The sequence below is a fragment of the Sus scrofa genome, chromosome 16 (assembly GCF_000003025.6).
Source record: "Sus scrofa isolate TJ Tabasco breed Duroc chromosome 16, Sscrofa11.1, whole genome shotgun sequence".
NCBI classification, from domain to species: domain Eukaryota; kingdom Metazoa; phylum Chordata; class Mammalia; order Artiodactyla; family Suidae; genus Sus; species Sus scrofa.
Genome location: NC_010458.4, coordinates 29,798,354 through 29,810,350, shown reverse-complemented (window position 1 = coordinate 29,810,350; position 11,997 = coordinate 29,798,354). Strand labels below are relative to the sequence as shown.

Below are 11,997 nucleotides of genomic sequence, written 5' to 3'. Positions count from 1 at the left end.
TGTTCAGGAAACACCTTGATTGGCCCCTCTCATTTTCTCATCTAGGCCATTGTCACCAGCTTCTGGTAGATTCCCTCCCTGAAGTGCCCACTCCTCTCCCCCTAAAACGTGACTGTCCCCAGCAGAACCCATAAGATCAGGGACTCTTGGCAGGGCAGGGATTCCTTTAAAGAGGCTGTCAGCAGGAAGGCAATGTTTGTATCTTGAACAGATGTTTGGGGACATTTGGGAGCCATGAAGCTCCTCTGATTTTGGGGCTGCCCTGCTGAGTGACTGGTGAGTTTGGCAGTACGTCTTGCTTTCTTTAGCAAATCTAGTGGGTCTGGAAGACACCGAGGGAATATGAGGAATCTCAGAATGCTTTCTTCAGCATCAGCAGCATGCTGTTAGTGTCACTTGAGAATACTCTCCCCCATCTGAAGTGGTGATTACATTCTGCCTAGATTCCAAGACATCGTGGCTACTCAGTGAAGTGCAGGTGAACACTGACCACCACGCATGCCTCTTGGCATGTTTTATTGATTACATAACGTGAAAAGTTAGGTCAGTTCTGGTGAGGTTTTCTTAACACACTTTTCTCTCAATATTGGCCGCTGGAAACCTGCTCGCACGTGTTTTGATGTGAGTGGCCTTGGAAGGAAGAAATCTCATCCTCTGCTTAAGAAGCTCCGAGAGAATAAACAAGGATAAGCGTAAGGAGGTCAGCTGTGTGTCCCTAGGTACAGAGCTTCATCTGAAAAGCCCAAGGCAGCTGATTACCCTGGGTTACACAGAACCTAGTCTCTTTCCCTGTCTGCTATTCTCCATCAAGCACTCACGTGAGCACACACACACACACACACACCCCACAGTTCCTTTCTACTCATGAAATTTATCATCTATAGTCAAATCTTTCTTATGTACATCTAACTTTATGCTGCATTTTCTGCATCCAGAGCCAGTCTCTCCACCTTTCCCAGTGTGTATGTAACATCATTCAAACAGGCGTTCAGACAATGTGACAAGGTCTCAACGAGTTCAAGCATGTTTCTTTTGGACGGACATACATCCGCTAATTCAGTCTTTGTCTCTACCTCTCTCTCCTTTTTCGTGCAAACATATACTGAGTCGTTCACAGTATGTGCAAATAAATATCTCCGAGGGCTCCTGAGTTCAATGTCACACTGGGCAGAAGTGGAGCAAGAGTGGAGGGAGAGCGTGCCTTGTGCGGGCGGGGAGAGTCCCTTTCCGGCCAGCAGAGGGCAGCCGAGGGGAGGCGCTGGCGCGCGAGGGCTGAGCGGAGCCTTGCCTCGCTCCGGCAGCCTCAGCCTCAGCACCAGCCGCGCCGGAGCCGGGAGCGCAGCCACTGAGGGCAGCGGCGGCGGCGGGAGCGAGGCGCGCAGCGAGCAGCGGCGCGGGCGGGAAGCAGAAGCCGCCGCCGCCGCCGCCGCCGCCGCGACGGGCAGCCGGGCTCGGCGGCCGCCGGCTCGGGCCCCTGCCCCCTCCGCTTCGTGTCCCCGGCGCCGGGCCGCCGGCGAGTCTGGAGCCCGCGCCGTCGCCGGCCGCGTCCTCCGGGCATGGAAGGAGGCGGCAAGCCCAACTCCTCGTCCAACAACCGGGACGATGGCAACAGCGTCTTCCCCGCCAAGGCGCCCGCGACGGGCGCGGGGCCGGCAGCGGCCGAGAAGCGCCTGGGCACCCCGCCGGGGGGCGGCGGGCCCGGCGCGAAGGAGCACGGCAACTCCGTGTGCTTCAAGGTGGACGGCGGCGGCGGCGGTGGCGGCGAGGAGCCGGCCGGGGGCTTCGAGGACACGGAGGGGCCCCGGCGGCAGTACGGCTTCATGCAGCGGCAGTTCACCTCTATGCTGCAGCCTGGGGTCAACAAATTCTCCCTCCGCATGTTTGGGAGCCAGAAGGCGGTGGAGAAGGAGCAGGAAAGGGTTAAAACTGCAGGCTTCTGGATTATCCACCCTTACAGCGATTTCAGGTGAGGACTCCCTGTCGCCGCCCCACCCTCCCTTTCCGGCGCGCCTTCAAACGCGCTACCCGGCTCTTGGGAGGGGGCGCTCGGGGGACTCGCGGGGAGGGCCGCCGGGCGGGCGGCGCTGCCAGAGGCTCCTACTCTGGCGGCAGCTTGACTCTTCTACAACTAATTTCCACCCGCGCGGTTAGGAATGAGGGTTGGCTCATTTGTTCCTGTTGCCCGGGAACCGCGAAAAGGTTCTTCTCCTTTGTCTCGGAAACTTTGGGGCCAGATTGGGGAAGAAGGCCGCGGTGACCGCGGGATTGGAGGATGCTAGGGTCTGCAGGAAAACTTTCACTTCGGAGATAAGAGTGTTAGAAAGTGGCCAGAAAGTCGGCTTGGGGGTGCCACTCTCCCTCGCGCTGCTCCCCCAAGAAGTGGGTCCCTCCCAAAAGGGAAAAGGTGCTTCTGAGTTTGAGGAGAGGACCTGAGACAGTGACTCACAGATGCGAGTCTTTCCAGTCTTTTCGGCCCTAGGGAGTGTTAATCTGCTTCTCATCTGCTTATGGGCACTGAGTATCCTCAAAGCATTTCTTCGGTATAGTAGCTGGCAGGCTGAAGAACGGTAATTTGCGCTTGGATAGTCCCTGACTTGAGATTTCGGTAGAGCTGGTGATGCCAGGTGGGGTAGGAGCGTGACAGGAAGCCTTGAGTTCCTGAGACGGAGACAGGGGGCGTTTCTAGAGCCCCCTTCCTGAAACAGAGGGTCAGACACCCTTTCTTGACCTTGGCTGCTCGTCTATTTCAGAAATCTCTTTCCCGTTTCCCAGATAGGGAACAAGGGCAGGAGAGCTGAAAGCTGTCAGGAAAACTGCTTTGGCCAATTAAAATTAAGACGTTCCCTGATCTTATTTGTCTCCCAAGTATTCATTCGGCTATAAGCATGTTTAGAGATTATGAAATGAAGGTCGTGAAGTAGATCCTCTTATTAGTGTGCGAGCACCCTGCGGTCACGTTATATTAGCACCTGAATAAGGTTGGGCTTTTAATAAAAAACAAAACAAAACAAAACAAAAAAAACAAAACCTCAGGGTGTCATCTATCCATTTATTTAACTGAACTCCTTTGAAAAAGAGTCAACAAAAAGAGTATATGCAAACTGAGCGTTTTAATAGGTGGCTGTTTAACAGCAAACAAATATAGCCATAAAAAGCAGACTTTTGATATATTTAGAAACTAAGGAAGGAACGGTGCCTTCAACTCCTTGCCTTAATGGGAGCTGTCCATAGTTCTGAATGACATTAGCTGTGGAAAACCCATACCCCCTGCCACACAAAGCCTTGGAGCAACTGTCTTCACCTTCTCTGAGGGACACACACACACACACACACATTCTCAGAAATACATAGCCTCTATTACTTATGCATACAGTGAATGGATTTTAGGACATGTATAATTTTAAGGTGCTTCTTTTCAAAAACTCATAGCAAAGTCCAAAGGAGAACTTACAAAGCCTAACATTGATAGTCTGTGGATAATTAAGAGTTTGACTGAAAGAATGTGTGTGTAAAAAGGATCTGCTAAATAATTGAACATATTTCCTCTCTTAGAAAGATACTGTAGAAGCAAACTTACAAATGACATTTTCTAAGGTATATAAGATTGTCAAGTTTTTAGAATTTTAAAAGTTGAAATCAAATATAGACTCTCTACCTTAGTCTTCAGTGGCAATATATCGCAACTCATATTACATTGTCTTTCATGGGAAAAAACAAAAACAAACAAAAAAAACTCACTCCTTACTGGAAATAGCCTTTGATCTTAATAACAAAAGTAAGCATGGTCTTTCCAGAAATATATGTGGTTCAGTATTTACATACAAATAAAATGCTAAATTTTTTATTTAATTTCACACTCAGTCGTTGCTTAATGATACTGTTATTTCTTGAACAATGTAAAAAGAGACAATACTTTTTCAATATGGTGGCATATATCAAATAATTAAACTTTCATTGCTAACCAGTTAGAAACATGGGGTCACCTTTTAAGAATTGGAATAGTGTGGCAAAATCTTTTGAATGAATGAAATTTTTAAATTAAAGATTCCCCAAATTTCCCCAAATAATTCATAAGAGACATAGTATCTCTTTAAAACAAAAAATTAGTAAGCAGAAAAAAATTGAAATCAGATGATGGTTCAATTTATCATGCATTTCAGAGAAACAAAAGATAATTAAAAAATGAGCTAATACTCTAAACAAACTCTATTGTGGAATAGTTTGGAATATTTTTTCGCTTGCATATTTGGAAAAAACGATAGCCATAAATTAAACAACTGCTATGATTTAGGTTTTTTAGGAATATGAAAAAAATAGATTTTCAAATTCACAGTTACTATTATACACTGATTTTCTAAACCAACAAAGGACAGAATATAAATACTTGCTTAAATATTATTATTTCATTGATATTTTATATGATCTCAATACCAGTAGAAGACTTCTCAAAATCTATAACATGTCAGGATAAAGTAATGAGAAAAGCAAAAATAAGACACAGTTCTGGCAGTGTTTTTTCTTCTTATGTTGGGAGTAGTCACCAATATAATAGAAATGTTATAGGTATGATCTGTTCATCTCAGATCCTTTCCTGATGAGGACACTTTAAGGGAAGTGCTTTGCTATGTTTCCTACAATGCCAAACTTAAGTTCAGTAATAAATTAGTGACTAAGAAAGTGACAGTTAAGAATAGATTTCCATGGAGAATGGAGGAGATATCAGAAATTAACGATACCCAGGGTTTTTGTTTGTTTGTTTGTTTGTTTCCCTTCACTATCCTAAGCCTTTGCATGGCTAGGGAAGTTTTCTCCATCAGCTCTTTGGTCAGCCCCACACTGCTGAGCATAGCATGAGCCCACCAATCCAGGGCCTGTCAGGACTTTAACAGTGCAGCTGATGATCTAGTATCCTTCTCAGGATGATTGATTTCCAAGACAGGCGGCCCCTCTCTCCTTCCCTCAGGCAGCAGGACTGTGCTCCCACTGAGACTCCCAGAGAACTAGCTCAGTGCTTCTCTCACCCTCCTGGGCCCAGGAGTGCTATTGCTGTGTCTGGCGGGTGGTTTTCTCCTACCTCTGGTGTAAGTAGGGCAAAGACGCTGTATTTCCCCTTCCTTCTCAGGGGAGGATGATGTTAGAAACCTTCAGGGACTAAAGAGGAGTCAAATACTATCAATACTGTTGGAAATAAGTGGGTGGGAGCTAGAGAATTTAGTAAAAAAAAATTGTATATTTTTGTTTATGCCATGGTATATAGTCACTCAAACTAGAGGAAATACATTTACTTAAAATTACACTGATTTTTGCGTGGTGAGGACATCTCAGTCTTACTGAGTTTCATGTGATCGACACAGGTAAATATTTAATTTGATGATTAAATATGATTTTGAGATTACTAACAATGATTATAGGCATATTAGCTAAAACTTTACTTTTCATTTATCAAATAAAACAAGTGACACTGGTCAAACAATGTGCTTTCGTAGCCAATCCATTGTGGTGATATAATCATTCAAATGCTTTGAAAGAATATCTAGAGGACTTTTGTGGATAGTTGTTATTATGTGAGTAATTTACCTTAAAAGAATTTATCAACAGATTATTTGTCATTTCAGAGATTCTGCCATTATTTTATTGGATCATGCTTACATAAGTGCTTAAAAAAATAACAGTCCTATTCCATATATATTGCCAGCCAACACCTTGTCTCTGGTAAGGGAGGAGATTTCATATCTTCACTTGTTATTTCTTCCATTGCTTTTCATCAATTAGTGTGAATAACTGCGGCAAGCTTGTCGTGTTGTTAAGTGCACAAGGACTCTAGAGACAGAGTCACTTCCTGAAGATATTGCCGTTTCTCGCTTTCCATCTCTGCCTCTCTCATGCTGTATCCACAAGGGTGCTGATGTCAGAGGTCACTGATGTGTTCATTAGTGAAAGAGGCTTCCTCCATATTACAGTTAGTCAGAGAGAGATCATTTGTTTCTGGGAGCTCCTCTGGAGAAAACAATTCAACCTTCTGGGGTTTAAGGCCTAATTAGCCTCCTGTTCTGTTATCTTTGTGCTGAATATACTCTGTGTTCTCCCAGCAATGCTCCTTTTATTTGCTTTTCACATCAACACAGCCAGAATTAACCATGAGAATTTATTTATTTTTTTCTCTGTTAGGTGAACCTTTTTATCACTTACACATTCAATTAAGTTTTTCTTAGTGGCTTTAGCAACTGCTAGGCCCAATTAAAGTGAAATTATATGAGAGATTTGGAAGTATGAATTTATTCGGTTACTTTTTGCTAGTATATGTGAAAGTTATAAAACTTTAAATCATATTAAATATTTCACTATTTCATTGCATCTAACAGATCCAGAGATTATACTGTTAAAATACTATAAGACCTTTTCCTTTCTTTTTTTTTTTTTTCCTGGCAACTTTGCCTTTAAACTACTTTGGGAACTTGGTGTAAATTGAAGGTCATTGGGCAAAAGCACTTCTACCAATTGATATTTAATTAGGTGGGCTTGAATTTATGAACTTGCATGTTGAATAATACTGAAAGAATTTCAAATGCATTGGAACCATCTATTGCTTATCATTGTTATCATAGGCTCATTTGACAGAATCTAACTAAACTGTATCTGCTTGATCAAAACCCACAAACCAGAACAACACCAACACCTGAAAGCAGTTTAAATAGTATTAGTCCAGTCAGCGAACCAGTGTCCCAAAGTGAGCATGAGGCAAGCAAAATATATCTGTGATTTCGATGGGAGCATTTTGCTATCCTTATATTTATCTGCTAATTATGTTCAGCAGATAATTCACTTCCTTACTTGGAGACAAAATTGGGCTTAGGATGAGGACTTTGAAATAGAGTTTCTTGTTAAGTATAATACAAATTATGGCAGACCATCACTTCTGCAGCAAAAGTACTGTACATGGGCAGGGTCTGTGACAAATTTTTGTTTTATCATTTTGGGTAAAGAAGTAGCAAACTATGAATTAGGTTGACATCATATATTTTAGAAGCAGAAGTAGTGGTAATGAAGAAGTCTGCATGCACTAGGATAAAAAATTATTTTCATTTATACTAAGTACTTTTCTTCTAAAAGCATTTTTTTGTGCATGTGTGAATGCATCTTGATACAACCTAATATTATTTTTCCAGAGAAAAAAATCAGAGAAAAATGGTGATACTCCCTGGTTTATCCTGAAATAGTCTGTTTTTGCAAAATAAACTTTTCTGCCTGTGTTAATTCTGTCTGTGTGTATGTGAGAGAGAGGGAGAGAAACTATTCAGAGACATCTGTATGCAAGGGGCAGCTGATAAATGCTAATTTATCTGACACATTTTACCCAAGTTTATGTGATAAAAAATTGATTTCATGACCCTTTTTTGGTTTGCTAATTTCTCCATAATACTCTTCAACCATTTCACCTAATAACTGATCACTCAGTTAAAGCAAAGTAGCAAAATTATGCATGCCTTAGATTTACAATTTGACAATCCTATTACATAGGACCTGTTTTTATTTTCAAGATGTTAGTTATAAATCTAAAGAAGTAAGGCTTATTACACACACGTAGAGTTAGCGTCTGTTGACAACTTTTGTTATGTTCAGGTTTGTGTCCAGTGTTTCAGTATCATAAACTGTGTTTAATGTTAAGAAACATCTTTGTGCATTACTCTTCATTATATTCTGGGAGGAGTTGAGGGAATGGAAATACTGGCTAGGAACATTTTAGAGCTTTTGTACATACTGATTTTACCAATTAACACTGCTACCAGTTGAGACCCTTCTTAAAATTATAAGTGATATGGCTTCACCCATGTTGCTGTTCCTATTGAGGTATGCACAGTTTCAGGACAAAAAAGTCAAAACTGTCCTTTGTTCTATTCCTCATAGAGTACATCTCTAATGTCTAATAATGTTATCCTGTTCCTTAAGATCCTTGAAGGGCTTCCCATTACTCTTTAGAGTACATTTGATAAACCTTACATGAGCTACAAGCTCTTGCATAATTCAGCCTTTCTGGGCAACCTCATTACACACCACTCGCTCCTGCACTGTTGTCAGCCACCTGGATACATTTTCACCTCCTCAAACCAGCTGAGTTCTTTCCTGCCCCACAGATTTTCATGTGAGGTTTAGCCCTACTGCCTGAAATCCTTTTTTGTCTTTCCTTCATTCTGAATCTTAGCTAGTTTCCCCCGTCACTTGGATTTCAATTTAATCATTGTGATCTTCTTCACCACTCCCCCCCCTCCGTTTCATTTTCTACCCAGGCCTCTTGTTTCATCAGAATTTATGTTTTATGTATGTCCCTCTGCTAGAATTTAAGCTGCACGACCTCATCAATATTATTCAATTTTACATTCCTAATGCCATAAAAATACACATAAGAGACTTTTTCCTGCTAATCTTTCTCAGATGTTATTTTTTAACAGGTTTTTTTTTTGAGATATTATTCACCCACTATACAATTCACTCATTTAAAGGATATGATGGAATATTTTTTGATATGTTCAGAGTTGTGCAACCATTACCACAATCAATTTTAGTAAATTTTGTCACTCTAAGAAGGAACCCCGTACCCATTAGCACTTCCTTCTGTCTTCTTTCCTTCCTCCCCCAATAGCTCTGTCCAACCACTACTTTCTGCTCTGTAGATATTTTTTTATTATTATTATTCTAGACGTTTCTTATCAGTGGACTCATACAGTATATAGTCTTGTCATTGGCTTCTTTCACTTAGCATAATGTTTTCAAGTTTCATCTGTGTTGCAGCCTGTTTCAGTACTTTATTCCTTTTTTGCTGATTACCATTCCATTGTAAGAATATGCCAGACTTTATCCACTCAGCAGCTGATGGATATCTGGATTGTTTCTAGCTCTTGGCCTTTACGATTACTGCTGGCATGAACACTGTTGTACAGTTTTTTTTGTGCAGTTAATATTTTCATGTCTCTTGGAAGTGAAATTGCTGGGTCAATGTAACAGACTTTTAAAAATATTATTGAATGAATGGACAAAGAGTTAATCTCCAGTCAGGGTGTGACACACTTATTCTTGGAATTAATAAATCCAAATAAAGAAAGCTCTTTCTTTCTCTACAGCAATATTAGCATACCCTCCCTTCTGCCATCTGCAAGCACATGTCCCAACAATTGCATTTTCTTGCCCAATATACAGATGACTAAATAAAAAGTGCAGGGAAGTTAGGCAGCATGAACCTGCTGACATGGATAAATAGAGAACTGGCCCAGGAATTCAGCTCTTTGGAATCTTAATTCTGTCACTCCAACTCTTTTATCTAAAAGAAAAAAGCTTGCTGGTATAAATAATTCTCCAAACCTGCAGGGAAGCATTATGTTAAACCTAATCATTTATTTTTCTTTACTCTTGAAACCATCCCCAAATAATATGAAAAAAACTGCAAAATATGTAGACACCTATAGAAAGAGGAGAAAGCAGAGAATAAGAGATTTCAAAAACATTTTGGAAAATAGAAAGATAATGGATAAATTGTTCTACTTACACAGCCCTTTTCTATTGAACCCCATAAGTATTCAGGACATGAAGGGACCAGTTAAGAAAGAATGTTTAGGAGAACCAGGCTGATACCAGGAGGATTAAGTAAGGGTCTCATATATAGAACTTATAATTCCAACATTGGAATTGTTGGAACCTAGTCATTTCTGCCCAGGCAAGAAACGGGGGCAAGGGGGGGTAATACCTCTAATGGAAGACATTCCAAGGTCTTCCAGTAAAAATTTGTATTTATTACCTAATGATCTTGCAAAGAGTCTCACATACGTACTTAGAGACTGTACATATATTTTGGCGCATAATCTATTATCTAAGAGCAAAAGATTATGAAAATTTTGAGAAAAATCTTCATTACAAGAGAGAAAAACTACGTCAAACAGCAAAAGAAAATCCAGAGAACAGAGAGGCATTTTGGATAAGGGGAATTCAGCATTATTTAAAGATGATATCTTCAGGAAGATATTTTATCTGTACAGTAAGAACACTATGCTATGAGAAGAATACCTAGGATATAATAAGTTGGCACATAAAGTCTAGGAAACCTCTCTGAATTAGGGCAAAAAGAAATAAAGAGAATAGAAAATATAAGCAAAATAAAAGGTAATTTATAAGGTCAAACTCTATAAAAGGAGTACCAGGGTAAGACACAGTGTGAAAATGGACATATGAAATTAACAGAGACTTTTTTGGGGGGAGGGGGGTGCCCAGGCATGGAAAACAAAAAAAAGTTCTCGGGCCAGGGATCGAACTGTGCCACAGCAGTGACAACACTGGATCCTTAACCCATTGAACCACTAGGAAACAACTAACAGAGACATTTTAAACAAAATTTCCCAGATAATGGGAGTGAAATGTCTTTTCTGAGAAACTCACAGAGTGCCCAGCTCCATGAAAGGAAAAGACCCCACCAAAGGTCATCCATCACGCAGGAGCTTCAGAACAGCACTGAATCAGAAAAACAGACAAAAAAACCAAACCAAAAAAATAAAACCCTAGAACTTTCCGAAGAGAAAGTTACATATCTAGAAGTGGGAAAATACTGTGTGCTAAGTGGTGGTGTGACAGAATCTACAAAATTCTGAGTGAAAGTGGTTTCTGAAAGAATTGCATACCTTTCCATGATATGAAGATTAAATAATAGATTCAGATTTCAAGAACCAGCCAGGTTTCCTTTCTTATACTGTTACTGGATGACCTGCTCCAGCAAAACAAGGAATTACAGAAAATAACATGAAAACAGAAGATAGGATATGAGATCGAACACAGAAGAACTTTGAAAGAAAGTCCTCGGAGCACTCTGAGTAGCTGGTTCTTGAAGGAAACCAATCTGGAGCGGGTCCAGAAAGCAGAGGGATCTGGAGAAGGGCTTTCAGGGGTTCTGAAAATGGATGGGTATCAGCATTTGAAAAGCTGTGTGAATGGGGGTTCCACAAATCCTTTGGAACAAGCTGTCTGTTACTTTCATGTAAATACCGATAGGGTACATTGAATAAACAAAAGATCTTTATTAACTCTGGGATGATTTGAAGGTATATAAAAAAAGGAAAAAAATTACAGGGCATTGTATGGATCAGCAATAATACTTACCTGATCCTAATAATGTAAACAAAATTGGCTGATTTAAGCAAAGATTATGGTTCAGTTATTCTAGGAGGAAAGAAAAAGGTAGAAGAGGGTTGGATACTTAACGCTAAATCTTCACCTGCTATAATTGGAAATTAGCAAGATTTAAAGTTGATGTATCGGTTTCTTTTGAAATATGAATTGACTATCAGAAGAAACAATTAGGGTGTTTGAATTAAGAAAGTGGGTGTATAAGTTGAAAGGAATGGAGCAAAGCTTCTATGTCCTTATAATCCTATAATACTATTTTGCTTTTTTAAAAAAGATTATGAGTATGTTTTGAGGTAACATATAGTTTTGTTAAGAACACAGATTCTTGGGAGCCCCGTCGTGGCTCAGTGGTTAACGACTAGGAACCATGAGGTTTCGGGTTCAGTCCCTGTCCTCCCTCAGTGGGTTAGGGATCCGGTGTTGCTGGCAGCTGTGGTGTAGGTGGCAGACGTGGCTCGGATCCCACTAGCCTGGGAACCTCCATATGCTGCAGGAGCGGCCCTAGAAAAGACAAAAAGACAAAAAAAAAAAAAAAAGAAAAGAAAAAAACCCCTCAGATTCTGGGGGCAGCCTGTTTGGGTTAGAATCCCAGTTCCACCATCATAGTGACTGGTTCTCAGTTGCCTCAATTATAAAATGAGGACACTACATATATATCTTATTGGGTTGTTAGGAAGATACATATTTTATATTTATATTATGAATAGTGTCTATATATGTAGTGCTTAGAAATTATGCTGTGCTTCTTAATGTCATGTGTTAGGTATTAATTGTAAAAGTAAAGTTGAAACAGAATTAAGGAGTGTGAACTGTATGAGAAAGGAAAATACTCTT

At 40.7% G+C, this 11,997-nt stretch overlaps 1 protein-coding gene across 1 annotated transcript in view; it reads left to right on the top strand.

The window, feature by feature from the left end:
- The window catches only part of HCN1 (hyperpolarization activated cyclic nucleotide gated potassium channel 1), a 369,562-nt gene continuing 359,060 nt past the window's right edge, over nucleotides 1,496-11,997 (top strand). The window contains exon 1 of the mRNA XM_021077110.1: nucleotides 1,496-1,966. Coding sequence (XP_020932769.1) covers nucleotides 1,557-1,966 — 410 coding nt within the window. The 5' untranslated portion in view covers nucleotides 1,496-1,556. The remainder of the gene's footprint in view (nucleotides 1,967-11,997) is intronic.